The sequence below is a fragment of the Giraffa tippelskirchi genome, chromosome 12 (assembly GCF_054371585.1).
Source record: "Giraffa tippelskirchi isolate mGirTip1 chromosome 12, T2T-mGirTip1v1.2.pri, whole genome shotgun sequence".
Taxonomy (NCBI): domain Eukaryota; kingdom Metazoa; phylum Chordata; class Mammalia; order Artiodactyla; family Giraffidae; genus Giraffa; species Giraffa tippelskirchi.
This window is the reverse complement of record NC_137286.1, coordinates 60494548-60511003: the sequence shown is the minus strand read 5'-3', so window position 1 is coordinate 60511003 and position 16456 is coordinate 60494548. Positions and strand designations below refer to the sequence as shown.

Sequence of the window (16456 nt, the reverse complement as noted above, 5' to 3'; positions counted from 1 at the left end):
AGGCTCAAAGGCATCTGCAAAATACACTTCCTGGACTTCAACTTACATTTTTAAAATCTGTCCCATTAATGTTCCCAATGGCAATATGGTCTCACTCCCTCAAAGTTCCAGACTGTTGAAGCTGGGTCACTCTGAGAGCGAGCACAGCCTGAAGGCGGGGACCAACGTCTCCTTCCCGTGCTGCGCAGCACATGCTCGGTGCTTTACATTAACCAAGAGCAGCGCAGATGAGCTTGGGGGGCAATACTCTTCCTCTGGGGGGTGCCATTGTCTTTGTTATTAATAAAACATGTTAATTCAGAAATGCAAGATTTTAGGACATGGCGCTTGAGTCTTCAGTTTTCCTAAACACTTTTTTAAACAACTGTGACTTTAGTATCTGTAAGTCTATTTATATGATGTCATCACCGGTTAAAGGAAAATGGAAAACCAGTCAGTTGCTGGCTCTGCCGCCTTACATTCAAACAGTAAATGTTTCACTTCCCGGTCGTATTGGCCTGGCTAAGAGGCAAAATGAATGGACTGTTCCTCCCATCCCTCTTTTCTTCCTGTTTCTTTTAAAAAAATCTTTGCAGCATACACGCTGGGGACAGAATGACTGAAATACATTGCAAGGTGTGTCTGGAAGGAGGTGGCCCTTTGGGAGGCTCATTTCCCCAAGTGGTGGCTGCAAGGGAGAGGACAGGTGCCCGAGAGCCAGCGCTGGGGAGGAGGCTGGGGCTCGCAGCAGCCCCTCCAGGGGAACCGGTGGGGTCACAGCTCCAGGAGAAGGACGGGCACCCCCACAGACTGGGTCTGGAAAGCTCACCTCTCAAGCGACCCCCTTGTAAATTCTCTAGACAAAACATTTGGCCCAAGACCACAGGTTTGAGCTCGTCATCAGAATGCAGCATTCTCACTAGGATCAGGGGGAGGAATGGAGTCCCTTCTAGTTCAGTGGCCACAAGCAGGAGCGGGGAGGAGCGGCTGCCAAGTGAAACCCAGGAGGCATTCCTGTCCCACTCAGCCGGGAGCCAGCGGGCGCTGGCACGCACGGTCCGGCTCCCGCGAGTGGGAACGCTCCTGATAACACAGAGCATTTTCTCTTGGGACGTCTCACCTCTTTGATCAGAGAGCCCAGGTAGAGGGTGGTGAGGGGAGTCTGCTCCGCTGGCTTCACGACCACGGTGTTCCCACAGCAGAGAGCTGGAGCTAGCTTCCACACCAGCATCAGCAGAGGGAAGTTCCACTGCAGCAGAACACAGAGGAGTTGGCGGCCCCGGGTCTGCCCACGACGCCGTCCTCAAGGCCCAGGGATGCCTGTGTGGAGCACTTGCTTTGCATGGTTTAGATGTGGGGTATAGGAGGTCATGCGGGAGTATGCAACGATCAGGGGCTTCCCTGGTGGCTCAGTGGTAAAGAGCCTGCCTGCAGTACGAGAGACCCGGGTTTGATCCCTGGGTCGGGAAGATCCCCTGGAGAAGGGCATGGCAACCCACTCCAGAATTCTTGCCTGGAAAGTCTCGTGGACAGAGGAGCCTGGTGGGCTACAGTCCATGGGGTCACAAAGATCAGACAAGAATGAAGTGACTAAGCAGGAGTACCAGCAGCATGCAATGATCAGAACTGCATTCCTGCCCAGCGTCTCCTGAACTGCATCCTAGGAGATGCTAATAGGGGTCACTGCCAAGAGGATTCTGTTCTAGGTCTGCTACCTTCTCCTCCTGCAGGTTAACAATGCCAGCAGCACATCAGTATCTGGGAAAAGCCCCAAAGGAATGAGGCCCGCCTCTCCTCAACTCAGACGTCACCCTATCTCCCTTCCTACAGAGCACATACTGACCCCCGCCTGATGGGCATTTGGTGACATTAATTTCAGAAAACACTTTCTTGTCCTCCTTTCGCCACAGAGGCAGGGACACCAGCGTCTCTCTGGCATCAGGCCTGAGAAGCACCCTCGCCCACTGGGCATCCACTGTAAGCCTGGTGCAGTTCTAAACGCTGAACTCATCTGATCCCGACACACCTGTGTGGGGGCAGTCACACTGCCACTCCCCTTGACAGAAGAGGGGACGCGGCGCAGAGGGGTGAGGTCACTGGACCAAGGTCACAACTGTCAGACGAAGGCCAGATTCACAGCCAGGCTCGTTTCCCTCACCGCACTGTTGCCTAAGCATCACCTCTGGTGAGACGAGTTGAAACCGAGCATCTCCAGGAGCTTGATTCCAGCCAGCCCTCATCCCTGAGCCCACTCCCACCATTTGGCTCCTTAGGCTCCGAGGATGCCTCTCCCCCGGCAGCTAGATTTCTCCCCCAGCTCTGTCTCAAGTTCCTGCCACTGTACACCAAACAGAACACCCCAGGTCCCAGGGGCCCATGAGGTTGGCTGATGACAGCAGACACAGCCCTGCTGGTCCCCGGGGTCCGCTCATCTTCTAGACCCCCACTCCCGAGCACACAAATGCCATCAGCTCTCCCCTCTGACAAATGAACCTGCACCTTCTCCTGGCCTCTGCCCCTCCTCCCGGCTCCCTTCTCTCTCACTGCAGCTCTGGAAGGACCAAGCCCACGTGCCCAGCTCCCTTTCCAGCGGCCCCAGCTACATCGAAGACTCCCCGGCACCTCTCTTGGGGAGCACATCTAACAACATGTGTGTCTGTCGTTTTGACTTTCCAGGTAGGAGATGATCCCATCGACCGCAGTCTCTTTCTGAAAATGTGTTACGTCCCTGGGAGGCCCCTGACTCTGGCTGCTCAGGCTTCTCCCTGGGGTTCCTTAGTGGTCTATGGGGCTGGCCCTCTTCTTTCCTCACTCAACATCCATCTTTAGGGGACCCCCTCCCAACTTGATGGGCAACAGCACCTCTGGCCTGACCACTGACCGGCTCTCAAAACTGACTGCTGAAGCATCACCCCTTCCTCGCCCCTAGAGAGCGCTTCTTCAAGCCTCTCCACGCTGCTGCTTGCCTCCACAGTTGCTGCAGAGGCCTGGGCCTTCCTCCCACAGATGGCAGCATCACAGCAGCCCTGGCACTTACCCAGAGAGTGAAGTCCTGGGCCCTGGGCAGCACAGTGCTGGACGCTGGGCTGCAGCACCTGCCGGGTGCACCTCCTCATCCTCACTTTGTCCCTGACTAAGCTCCCACCTCGCCAGCTATCCCGCTGCTGCCTCCAAGTAGCCAGACACTTCTCCACCCTCCTGCAGGCCATTCCCATGCCCAGAAACCCCTTTTTCCTGGAGGACAACTCTTTCCTATCCTTCAAGGCCCAGTTGAGAATCTACTGCCCAAGGGGAGCTGACCATTCCTGACCCCTCTGGTTGGAATCCATGGGTCTTCTGCATTCCTGGAATTGGCCCCTTGAGAGCAGGAATGGGGTTGCATCCATCTTGGCCCTCAAGCATCAAGGTCCATGCCCCACTGCAATGCTCCGCTAGGGCTGGTGCAGTCAAATTAAAACCCGTTAGAAACCAGTCCCAAAGACTGCAGTGCAGTGGAGTGGGATCTACAGATCTATCTAGAAAAGCTGCCATACTTACAGGAGTGATAGCCCCACACACACCAATGGGCTCGTGCCTGGTGAAACACACAACGTTGTCATCTGGAAGAGAGATTAAACAGAGAAGAACACACTCTCGTGAATCTAGCTTAAAAATCCTAAGTAGTTAAAAAGACAAGAAAGAAACACAGAAGCCCACCAAATTGTCAACTCTAAGTTCTATCTGTTTCATAAAGAAGTGATTTTTAACTCAATTTCAAAAGTAAAATTCCTTAGAGGAAGAATCGGCACAGGGCCATTTCTTTTGCCAGGGCGCATGGGAAGGATGCTCTGGAGAGAAACCAGAAGGTGCTCTAAAGAGGTTGCCTGGAGGAGAAAGAAGACACGGCCCCCAAGAGACCCCAGATGCAGCCGGGAGTCCTGAGCTTGCTCACCTGTGGGGATGGTCCTGCCCTGTATTTTGTCTGCCCACCCAGCAAAGTATCGAAGGGTTTTGATACAGCCTTCCAGGTCGATGAAAAAGGCATGAAGGAATGGCTTCCCTGTGTCCATCGTTTCCAGGGTCTGCAATCATAAGATGACATGTTTTTAAGACACAGTTTTCCGTTTGACCCTCAGATTGTTAAAGACAGGGCGGGGAGAGAGAGCGGAGTCCTGGAGTGCTGCCCGCAGGACCTCACAGCCATGCGAGTCTCTGAAAGCAAGACATCACGCTCGAGATAAGACCTGTCCCAGGCTGTCGAGGACTGCTTTTCTTTCCAAACACCTCAACCTGGGGGATCGGCCAGAGCATGGCCATGGGTCTGTGAAGGACGGCACGCCGCTGGTCTGGTGCCTCAAGGGGAGGGAACAAATGTGCTTTAGCATGGCCTTCCGTCGTCCTTCGGGAGCGCCGTTGGCCACGTGAGTCTGCGCGTTCCAGGAGGCTCGCAGAAGGTGTGACGGCTTCAGCTTGGCTGGGAAGGGGGCTAGGTCCTCTAACAGAGGAGAAGGGGCCCTGGGTTCTCTCTTCTCGGCCTCGTGGACCAGCACAGCTGTGGAAAGCGTGACGGGCCCTAAAGAGTCGACAAGCAGCCCAGAGGCGTGACTCCGCGCTCCCCGCGCATTCTGCGCGGGCCGCCAGCCAGATGCGGGCTGGGAAGTGAGCAGGCTCGCCCTGGGTGGTGAGGGGTGACTGCTCCCCAGGCGCGCACGCAGTCACTCAAGGGTACGGACTCTTTTCTGTTTCCAACCAGGCTCAAGAGAACCCCCGTGTCCCTCAGACAAGCGGCCCTGGTAGAGCCCAGGGCTGTAGCCGCATCCATGGCTGCAGGAAGCTGCCACCTGACACAGAGCCCAGGGCAGGATTCTGGTCGTTGGGTCACTGGGGCGAGATGCCAGTTTACAAAGGAAGAGAGGCCCCTCCGTGCGCAGGCGCAGACACCTCGTCTCTGAGACGAGGGTGAATGGCTCTGCTCCAGCTTCAAGGTGCACATGCCAAGGCTAACAGAGCCCAGGACCCATTTGTGTTATCAAGAGGGTAGGGGTATGGCCGGCACTGCATCTGGGGCTTCTGACTTCCATCAGGGCAGTGATGCTCTTCAGACGGCTGCCCTGGACTTCTGCACCTGGAAAGGATGTAGGATGGCCAAGTGAACGGCTGGGGCCACCTTATCTTCACTTCAGGAAAGAACCAAGCATTCTCTGAACAGGAGGCAACCCATTCTCAGCTGAGTGGCCATGGCAAGTTCCTGAATTTCATCCTGCCTCAGTTCCCTCACCTGTAAAACAACAATAATAATGGTATCTACCCTACAGGAGTACTGTGCAGGTTAGAGGAGTCCCATAATAAAGCACTAACAGCAGCGTCTGCCCATGGTACCCGTCACATCCACTGTTCAAATGATGATAATAAGATCTGTGACGATTGTCATTATTTTCCCTTTTGGGGCCGGGCAGGTGGCCAGCAAGCCTCATCTGGGGACAGTGAGGAGACAGGACTGAGCGCTGCTAGAGATGACAGGGCTGGTCTGGGTCTGGGGTGTGTCTCAGCCCTGATGGAAGCTGCTCAGGGGCCCAGCCAGGGCAATGTGACGGCCAGTGCACTGTACCTTTGGCTCCTGTTGATTTACATTCCAAGTTGGAACTTTTCTTTTCCAAGGGGAAACTTAACAATTGTAACTAATGCCAAAATTCTCCAGGGCCCAGCTGCTCCACATAGCATCTGGTCATCTATCAGCAGAACCTGGAGCTTGTTCTTGGCCCTTTTCTGGGATGGGAAAAAAGGCAAGGGCTGGGCAGAGCTTTGTGGGGACGCACGGGGCCTGAGCCACTGCCCAGCTCCAGTCCTGGCTCACCGTCTGGCTGGGTAAACTAGGACAGATGACCTAACCTCTCTGGGCTGCAGCATTCTTATCTTTGAAACAGGATGATAAATACTACAGATCAAGGGCCTACAACAAGCCTGGGACAAAGTGAGCATTCAACAAGCACTATTTTTATTATCAATTTAGTCACATTTGCTTACTCTCATGATAACCGGAATTTGCCAGGTCGGTGTCATGGAATCTTTCCAAGCAAAATGGGGTCATGACAGTTTTAGAAAGGAAGCTCTTACAAAAAAAAAAACAAAAACAAAAACGATTTTCAGGTGATTACGCAGACATGAAGCTGAGAGATCAAGAGTTAGCTACTCGCTTGGCTTTTAAACAATTATTGTGGCTGGACCATGAAAGAACCCCAGCTGCTTCTAAGTTTCTTTTTAACATGTTAGGAGAAAAATATACCTTCTGAGAAATCAACACATGCTAACCCTTAAACACTAAAGAATGAAGGGAAAGTGCGGTGGGGACGTGCCCACGACGCCCTAGTGCTGAGGCTTAAATGAAGGGCTCAAAAGTGGGGCTCTGCTTCAGACAAGAGCAAACAGTGACAGCTCCTCTTTGGAGGCTCCCGAGATGAGCATCTGAACACCAGAGCCTGGTTCCAGGGACCGCTGTGAGGGAGAGATTGCCGGGTCCGCTGGATGTGCCCACGGTCTCCAACCACTGAACACAAAGTATTCAGGCCCAGCTCCGTCACAGCCAACAAGCTGGCAAGGGAACATGATGGAAGAGGCATCTTGTGCAGGAGAAGGCAGGAAAACCCTCTCAAGGGCGTGCTTTTCCGTGATGCGGTCTGGGTTCTAAAAACTGTATTTGCCGGTCACTCTCTTGTCCATTCCACAATGCGGTGAAAAGCTGGACCCTACGTCTCGTGGGCAGTGAGTCTCGATGGCAGAGGCAACCTGCTCCACGTGCGCTCACAGCAGCCTTCCAGGACAGCCAAGAGGGCTGAAGGTGAAGGGGGTGGCCTTGCAGCCACCGCACCCCAAGATGATACTGATGCTTCAGGACAGGGAGGGGAGGGTACCAGGCACATCCTCTCCCGCCTGCTCTGAGTCCTCACGGACATTGCAGACGGATGAGCTCATGCTGGGGGAAAACAGAAATGTTTTTGAAGAAGCCAGTTTGGCAGCTTGAGAGTTGAGACTGGCTTTTGCTGCAGGAAGAAACCAGAGGCTCTGTGGAGAGAGACATTGACCCTGGAGGGATCTCTCCCCCCGCCACCCCCCCACTGCAGGCTGGCCAGCTGGGGCGGAGGAAGGAAGCTGCAGGTCTCTCCGTGTGTGTGGACGCACCCTCAGGGCAACACGCCCCAGAAATGGAGTTTCTCCAGCCTCCACCCATGACACACAAGCAAGGCCAAGAGAATCTCAGCGTCCTAGCTGCGGGTGTCCCTGCGGGTGTCCACCTGACCACTCATTCCCAACATCAAGAAAGGAAAGAACCGTTTTTCCAAATCAGAAGCCAAAAAGGAGATTTCCTTTCCTACCAACTGAGCCTCCGGTTCTGGGACAAGTGTTACACGGGAATCTGAGCTAGGAGAGCTGCGCGTGTGGGCGGTGAAGGAGAAGGCCCCAGGGCCCCGGGATCTCCTCTGATCCGTCACCTGCCTCAAGACCAAAGGAAGGTCTGAGGATCCCAGTAAATTCTGCACTTTCAACTCCTGAATGTCTTCACAGCCCATCTCATGAGAGCAGCCCAACCTCACACAATGGGATGAATCCACGTATACATTTTGCCGCTGAGGAATTAAGGTGCTAGAAATCGCCAGGAGAACACACAGCTGAGCCTAGCACCTGGTCCTCAGATGGCATTATTAATAATAGCTGTCATCCGTTTAGTGCTTACTGGATGACAAGGACTGCAAAGGATTTTAAGTGGATCATTCTCACAACGCTCAGATATCATTAATCGTGACATTCTCCATGAAGAAACATACGCTCAGGGAGGCTGAGCAACTTGTCCAAAGTCACGTAGCTGGTAAGCGGCGGAACTGGAGTTCGAACCTAGGTCTTTCACACTCTGAAGTTTCCTGTAACTGTTATTCCACCCTCACCATCACTCCACACACACCACTGCCCATTTCAAGGGTGAAACGGGTGATTTTTAAGCTGCATATGGACACTTATTCTGTGTCAAGGGGTGGCATTTATTTCAGTAAGTATTAGAAAAACTACACCAGCACATTACACCTGTAATTTCATGGATATTGTCCCTTAGGATGAGGTTAAATTTCAGTTTGGAAAGGAGTTGATATAAGAAAACCAGTTAAGCTCATAACTGTGCCGGTAGGACCAAGGCACGGCCCAGCCCGGCTGTCTGTGAGCATCTGGAGTCTGGGAGCCACTAGTGGAGCGGAACTTCCTCAGGCAGAGAAGACAGCCGCAGGGGGCAAAAGTCTGACCTCAGAACGGATCGTCTGAGTCCAGGGGTGCGGACGCCGGCCTGGGGCTGGAGAGCCACGCCTCAAAGGGCAGCGCAGCACCTCCCACCTCCCGACCCGGCACCCCGGTCCTCTCTCCTGCGCCGGAAGGGGTGAGCCCGGGGCGCCAGCTGGCCCACGCCCCCTCCCCACGCGGGTCCTGGGTACTCACCGCCAGGACGGCGCGGTCCCGCTCCACCAGGTCCGCCAGCTGATGCAGCAGCCGGCCGCGGCTCGGGGCGTCCAGCCGGCGCCACGGAGAGCCCCTCTGGAAGGCGGCTTGTGCGGCCTCCACCGCCTTGTCCACGTCGGGCTGCGAGGCCGAAACAACCGAGAGAGCGTGTCACCTTTCACGGAGGGCTCGGCTGGCCAGGAACTGCAGAGTCCAGCCTCCATCCTGGCATGGAGGATGGAGGTGAGGGAGCAGCTCAGAGCAGTCGCCAGGTTTCCAATCGCTTCAATGGTCAGGGACTTCTAAGGGATTTTGTTTTTTTCTTGAAGTCTTTCAAGTTTTCTACAAGGGCCAAGGATTAACTTTCCTTCTGATTGTACAAAGTATTTAAAATAGTTGTAGGACCACTGTCTGTAATCATTTTTCTTGCTGACCTACGTAGGAAAAGGGCATCTACCTACTACCTAAGTTTGGACACAAACACACTCCCACAGCTCACCAACGAGGTGGGAAATGTCTGACTTGGCACTTTACTCCAGCTGAGAACCACATGCGGTCCAAGAACAGGGGCAAGAGTTCTCTTCTGGATCTCAGAACTGACCATATTGAAAAAGTCCACATCAGGGACTTCTCCCTTTAGCCTCACTTCACCTGTCCCCTGAGGCTTCCCTGGTGGCTCAGTGGTAAAGAATCTGCCTGAAATGCAGGAGATGCGATTTCAATCCTTGGGTCGGAAAGATCCCCTGGAAAAGGAAATAGTAACCTACTCTAGTATTCTTGCCTGGAAATACCATGGACTGAGGAGCATGGGTCACAAAAGAGCTGGACATGACTCAGCACCTAAACAACACTATCAGCTGTCCCCTGGGAGCTGTGATCATTTTATAGACAAAGAACTGGATCTTCTGGGCACTGATAGAAGAATTACAATCAAATCTTCTTTAATAGGAAAGAATGAGAGCTATTTAGAGTAATGTCACCCATTCTTGCAAAATTTTTATTTTTTTAATATTGCTTGGCCACATCGTGTGGCCTGCAAATCTTAGTTCCCCGACTAGCGATCAAACCTGCATTCCCTGCAGTGTAAGTTCAGAATCCTAACCACTGGACTGCCAGGGGATTCCCTGACATCCGTTTTTATACTCAAGAAAATGAGGTTTGAGGCTTTGGTTGGTAATGATGGGACTCACCCCCCAGATCCCTCTGAGCCTCTCTTCCTTAGGGAGATGCAGCCAGCAGTGGACACCCAGCAGCAGTCAAGAGGGACACTCCACCAAGATTCTGTGTATCCAAAATGGGCTTGCAGGGGAGTAGAAACTTTGGCAAGGGAGATATTAAGACTTTGAATTCCTTGTCCCAGGCTCTGGAGTGGAGGCCAGGAATTCTCCAGCTGCAGGGATGGGGAAGCCTCTGTCTTCTGGTGCTTGGAACAGTCACTCAGACCATGGGATGAGCCACAGCCCGCGGCGGGGATCTCACTGCTCCCTGACCCCTGTGTACTACACCTGGGAGACCTGCTCAGCATTGTGTCCCACCCCTACACTCTGACGTCTTCACACAAGCTCCTCGGTGCTAATACTATATACACAGAGCTTTTCATGGGGTGCTGCACGCGGGAGGGTCTGAACAGGTGGGAACAAGGTGCATGGTACACCATCACAAAAGTACCGCTACTAGAATCAGATTCAAGCCTATTTTACACACGTCATTCACCCTACCTACATATTTATGAACATCAGATAAGAACTCCAGTGGCTGAGAAGAAGGTTCCGTTTCTCTTTCCTTCTTACAAAAGCTGTACTTTCAACATTTTCCCCAATGACACATATTCAAAAAATATTTCATGGTTTGAAATGTATCAAGGACATACCTAGGAGTCGTTGAGCTTTACATATAATAATACAATTAATATATAAATATATATATTGTATAATATAGCTTATACAATATACCCTGCACTATCAAATAGGGTTATAGGCTATAGCTTTACACAATCATTTAAGTTTCTGGTAGAAAAAAAAAATCTGGCAATTGCATAACATTATTACTTCTGCATGACTTAGCAAGTCTTTTCTCCTTCAAGTCTTTTTTTTAAAAAGTGTCTCCTGCCAGAATGTTGCATTTGGTGAAACATACCAGCCAGCCGGAAATGCTTTCAGGAAAGATTCTTTAATGCTGCCAGGTTCAAATCATTGATAAAAACCTTTCCTTTAGCCACGTGATAAGGATGGCTGAAGTCATCCTCACAGAGGGAGAAACATCTATCAAAGGAGAAGGACTGTACAGCACAGGGTCCCTAATTGATCCCATTCTGGGCCATGTGTCTACGAAGCAGCTTGCTCACGTTCCACCTCAGTGTGGACCAGCTCTGACTTACAGCTAAGCTGAAGCACTTCCTTATCCTCTAGTGATCTGTAATTGAATTACCGGGCCGGGGGGAGGGCACCCACCTTATCTCCTTCTTCTACTTCACATATTTTCTCTAGAGTTGAAGGGTTATACGTGGCAAACTTTTTTCCACTCTTGGATTCGTTCCATTCATTGTTGATGAATATCTAACCAGGAAAGGAAGTGGTGATGCATTAGGCTTAAATCAAAATCATAGAATTCCAACATGCTGAGGACCTTAGCTCACGTCTTTTCTTTCCCTCCCGCCAACCTGCCCGCCTGCCGTTTTACAGGTGGGACCTGGAAGGGGAGCCCAGCTGGGAGCACACTCAGAATTATCAACAGAATTCAAGTCTCCTGACTTGTAATACATTTTCAGAGAACTACAAATTGTCAAAATAAAATGGAAGTAATTTAGAATTTTTTCTAAAATGCTTTTAGATAATAAGATGGAGTCACAGAAGAATAAAAGAGTTAGTTACAAAAAGGGCATGAGTTAAATTTTACACACTCATCAAGTTGAGGGGACGAATACACACACACACACACACACACACAAACACACACACAGTGCCGAGCAATCTGCCTGCCCCTGAAGACTATGTCAGCAGTTAGCGTTCCCTTCTCCCTCCTCCCTGCTGCAACCCCAGCTGGATCCGCCAAGGAACTGGATTTATAAAAGGATCTCACTATAACCCTTTAGCCCTCATTAATGCACATCAGTGCCATCTCCCCATTCTCTTTAAAATGTCTATTTTCATGTTGGGCTTTAATAAAAGCCAGTGTTGGAATAGCAAGATAAATATCTGGGTTAGGAAATGTTCGGGTTATAGCAACATATGTTGCAATTAACTGCTTATATCCAGAACTAAAGAATCAACTCACAAAAATCACTTAGTTCTGAGACTCAGTTATCTAGAACATAGCCAAGAATAGAGACATTAAAAAAAAATACATTATGAACAAACTAAAAAGAATTTAATGGTCTATGCACTGAAATATGTGTTTTATTTACTCTTAGTTTACCCTAAAATTCTTAAAAAACATTAAAAGAGAGGATTTGGGGGAAAGAACTAGGAACTGAGGTGACAGATGCCATACAAATCATTTTCTGACAGAATGGAGGTCCCGGCCACCCAGTAAGAGGACAGAATCTTCCGTTGTACCTGCCAGGGACAACCTCGTGGTCAGAGCCCATCATGGCATCAGAGAGACCCCAGTCGTGAATATGGCTAAAATGCTTTAGAAGCATCTCCATCGAGTAAAATGTCATCAACAATTTCTAAATACAGAACTAGCTCATCAGATTCCATCTCCATATCTATGTTCATCCTAAGTCACTTCAGTCATGTCTGATTCTTTGTGACTCTATGGACCATAGCCTGCCAGGCTCCTCTGTCTGTGGGATTCTCCAGGCAAGAATACTGGAGTGGGTTGCCATGCCCTCTTCCAGGGGATCTTCCCTGACTCAGGGATTGAACCCGAAACTCTTATGTCTCCTGCATTGGCAGGTGGATTCTTCACCGCTGAGCCACTAGGGAAGCCTCCATATCTATATTCATATGTTTATACACATATATCTGTATGCATGTCTCTATATCCATTTATTCTATGTATCTATATGCTTATCTTTGATTCATTTAAAGGGAGAACTGCATCACTACAGGGCTAATTTGCACGACTGCATTTCGTTCATTTGGAATACCTGGTTTGCCGGTGAGGACAGATGAGAGGGTGGCCGATTTATCCAGCATGTGACCTGACTATATTCTCTGTCCTCAGCTGTCCTGTAAAAATGCCAAAGCTCACGGGAAAGGAAGCCTTCTCTGGGAAGCCACTGCGGCACTGTTTTGATAACTCTCCCTGGAAAGCAGGGGAATTTGAGAGTGGTGGGGACAAAGCACAGAGGGCCAGCCCTGGCTGGGCAGGTGAGCAGAGTGTCCCTGCCTCCCCAGGTGGGGTCCGGAGCCGAGAGTGGCCCTCAACTGTGGGACGTGCCCATCCCACTTCTGGAAGCGCAGTGCCTTCAATCTGAGGCCAGGCCCCCAGGGAAGCATGTGGGAAAGGCCAGGCTACAATTACAGGCTTATTCTTCCAGCTGAAACCAAATCCGAGAGTTCACTTTTGCCATCCAGCAAGCAATCACTCGGTAACAGTGAGAAATTAATAAGTAGAGAAGAGGGGTTAAGTTAGCACAGGGAAGAAAGCGCAGCCAGGAAGAGAGGCCCATTTGTCAGAAGATGAAATTTCGTGGGTTAGATAATAGAGACTGTCAGTGAAATCTGCTGATTCTAGGACCTTCCTGATATCAGTTCCAAGGGGGAGGGAAAATGAGAAGGTAGTAGAAGAGAATATAAATAAGGGGATAAAAACAGATTGCAATGATCAGATGTCTGCTATACTTCAGCTTCAAGCATGTTCCTCCAAAAAAATAATTACTTGGTTGTTTGTGACATTGATCCATAGTCCTTTCTAACCAGCAACTTAAAAAAAAAAATTCAGACTGCTCAACTTTACTCATATTTTCCCATCACAATGTTTCTAATTTAGCAAAATTTTTTGCTTTATACTACATTACTAAGCAATCTTGTAAGTGGTTTCTACTGTTGATTTTTCTCTGCACTAAAAGAAAACAAAAACACAAATGAGGCAGGGGTCAGTGAGTGTGGCCTATCAATTATGCTGGCTTTCTTGTTTTGAACCCTAAATCAGGAAAATGGATCTAAAAAAAAAAAAACTGTTTCCCTTGACTTGTGAACTGGTAAGAAACAAAACTTTCAGAGGAACAAAACTACATTACACTCAGCAGATGGGGTTCACATTTTACTGGAGGAATGGAATGGCATCCTATCCGGACTGAGTTGGAAGACCACAGCCATGGTTGCTGTCAGGTGCCCCAGAGAGGTGAGGGTAGTGGTTACATAAGAGAGTTCTGCAGTCACCGCTTACAGAACTTCCACTGGACCTCGGCTCTACTCAAAAGCAGTGCTTTCAGAAAAGGAGATTCAAAGGAATTTTACTTTACATAAAAATCAATCATTAAAAACCAGCGTTTTATTGAGCCAGAAAATCTTAAAAAGAATTTCTGCTACTGTAAGAATTGTTAAGGAAAGTCAGGGGCTGTCTGAAGTGAAAGGGACTGCTACACTCTGAGACCTATGTGGGGCTTCTAGGGGACCCTCCCCTCCCCCAAATCACAGAACAGAGCCCAGTGTTAAAACGTGCAAACAAACAAAGGCGCTTCGTCCTTACAGAAACTGGGCTTACCCTGGGACATGGTCCCCCCAAGGCTGGGGCCCAGACCCACCATTTCCTGCACGTCCTCCGTTAGCAAGAAGCACCAGGAGTCGAGTTTGGAAAACGACAGACCATTACCGCTCACACACTCCACAGCCAGGAGGGCCTCGATTCTGTAGCTCTGATTCTCTGTTTCTTTCCTCAGCACTGGCGGCTGCCTCTGCAGCCAGAGGCTCTGTAAGCATTGCTTGCCTGGGCTCCCACCCTCAGTCACAGCCACCCTGGTGCCCCAACCCCACAAGCGCTAGGAGGAGGCCTCTGTGAGGTGGGCCTGGAGTGGGGACAGCGAGGCTCCCACAGAAAAGAGGGCGCAGGGGCCTGCTGTCCGGCTTCTCCAGTCATCATCGCCGGAAGCCGCTAAGGATCTGGCTTTCCAGCCTCCTCCATCTCATGCCGTCCCCTGAGCCTTAGTCACAACCCGGTTCTACTCCACTAAGAAGACGAACACCCAGCCAGACAACAAAGACTGACTGGTCACTCTGTGAGCGTGCTAAGATCCACCTCTCTAAGTAAGGGCTGCATCTACGCTTGCAAAGCGCCAGGAAGAATCGCAGACAAAGAGGCAACTTTCCATATGTGGCAACATTGCTCTGATAGCACTATAAAAGGTAAAAAGGAATACGAAAACAATATATATATAATTTTTGGTTTCTATAAAAGAAAAATAAAATGCCACCACCACCTACGACAGGTGGCAACCGACAGTGTTAGGGGCTAGAAGCATTTAGGGACTATTCCCATCGTTCCCAGGATTTGCACTCTGAAGCTGCTCCTACTTATGAAACTACATCAAAAAGGGTCTCCATCGAATTGTCTCCGTTGATTACAGAGCCCTCTGGAAACAGTTAATTTCAAAGTCATGTGATCAGAGGTCCAGCCGACCATACGTGCCAGGAGATCAAAATCTGAAGGCCACACATAGTGGCCTGCAACTTTCTCTGCTTGATTAAAACTATTTGAGACACATAATTGCTACTTTTGAAAGCAAATTGATGGAGGAATTTTCTAAGTGCTGTGTCAGCTGAAGTCGGGATGGCGGGGTGGGGGTGGTAGCAAAGGATAAGACACAAAAATAAAAGGAGATAAACTTGAAGAACGCGAAGCCCACAGTGACTTTTGGCCTGCGTCCCTGGAATGCCCCCAGACCCAGTCCAGTAGCTTCCAAACAGCTTCGGGGTGTCCCTGCACTGCAGAGGACGCGCTCCGCGCTGGCCGCGGGGCTGCCAACTGTGCCCAGCTCAGGCCTCGCCATCTTCCTCTCTGCCCCAAGCAGGTGATCCCGGCGCTTTGCGATGCTCCCGCCTGCCGACCCCGCGGCGCAGAGAGTACCGCGAGCTGCAGGACTCCGCGGCACGACGGAGCCCTGCAACCCGCGGTCTCCCAGGCCCAGACCCGAGACCCTGATCTGCCAAGACCAGGGTCTCGGGGCTCCGGGACACCTTCCCACTAGCCCTGGCTCTGCTGATAAGCTGGGACGAGCTGAGCTAAGCACGGGAGGTGCCCTTCTCTCCGCTTGCTCCCGCTGACGTTTTCCGGACGCTTCCCAGGACAGCCCGACCTCGCGGAGCGGCTCTCGGCGTTTTCAGGCACCCTCTGACCACCCCGAAGCTCGACCCCTTCAGCCCCGGAGACCTCGCCTCAGGGTCTGCAGGGAGACCACCGCGCCGGTCCCCGCGGCCCGCCGCTCGCCTTCAAAGCGGGCCCTGCAAGGGCACGTCGGGGCCGCAGCGGCCGCAGCCTAGCACCGAGCGGCCGCGGCAGAGCCTCCCTCTCCCGGGTTCGGCGCCGGAGAGTCCGTCTGGGGGTGCTGATCGCGGAGTCCCTTTCGGGGTGCGCGGCGGACGCGGGTGGGGCGCGGGCTTCCGCCCGGGATGTCCAGCGCTGAACGCGGCTTCGGGAGGGCCGGGCCCGGCGCAGAGGCTCGGGTCCCAGAAGCGCCGGGCGGACGCCGCCGCCCCAGGCCCCCGCACGCTCCGAGCGCGGCGGCGGGGCTCCCGGCCTGCGGGCCCCTCGTCCACGCCCCCCGCCCGGCCGGGCAGCCCAGCGCAGAGCCAGGCTGCCGTCGGGTGGGACGCGGGCCCGTCTCACCTTGGTGAACTTGACCTCCAGGTTGCGGACGGGGCGCGGCAGGGCGGGCGCCTTCCTGTCCGGCTGCCCGTTCTCCACAGCCCCGTTGGTGGTGGCCATGGCTCCTCCGCGCTCCCTGGCCCGCGGCGCCTGCTCCGGCCTGGGCGGTGCGCAGCCTGCTCGCAGGGTGACAGCTCCGCGCCGCTTTATGGAGCGCCCCACGCCTCCCGCCCGAGGGGGTTGTCTAATTGGCTGCAGGACGGGAGGAAGG

General features: G+C 52.0%; 1 protein-coding gene across 4 annotated transcripts in view; it reads right to left on the bottom strand.

Annotated features, from left to right (window-relative positions):
* Positions 1–16367, bottom strand: part of ALDH1A3 (aldehyde dehydrogenase 1 family member A3) — a 38872-nt gene extending 22505 nt beyond the window's left edge. For 3 of the 4 annotated variants that reach the window (XR_014071840.1, XM_081551970.1, XM_081551971.1), the window contains exons 1-6: positions 16207–16367; positions 10884–10988; positions 8434–8574; positions 3911–4040; positions 3517–3578; positions 1100–1228 (exon numbers count right to left, since the gene is read on the bottom strand). Coding sequence is in view for 3 of the 4 variants with exons in the window: in XM_081551970.1 (XP_081408096.1) it covers positions 1100–1228; positions 3517–3578; positions 3911–4040; positions 8434–8574; positions 10884–10988; positions 16207–16305 (666 nt within the window). In the remaining variant the exon portion in view is untranslated. The remainder of the gene's footprint in view (positions 1–1099; positions 1229–3516; positions 3579–3910; positions 4041–8433; positions 8575–10883; positions 10989–16206) is intronic. The other variant, XM_081551972.1, reaches the window with a different exon arrangement.
* Between the last annotated feature and the right edge of the window lie 89 nt (positions 16368–16456).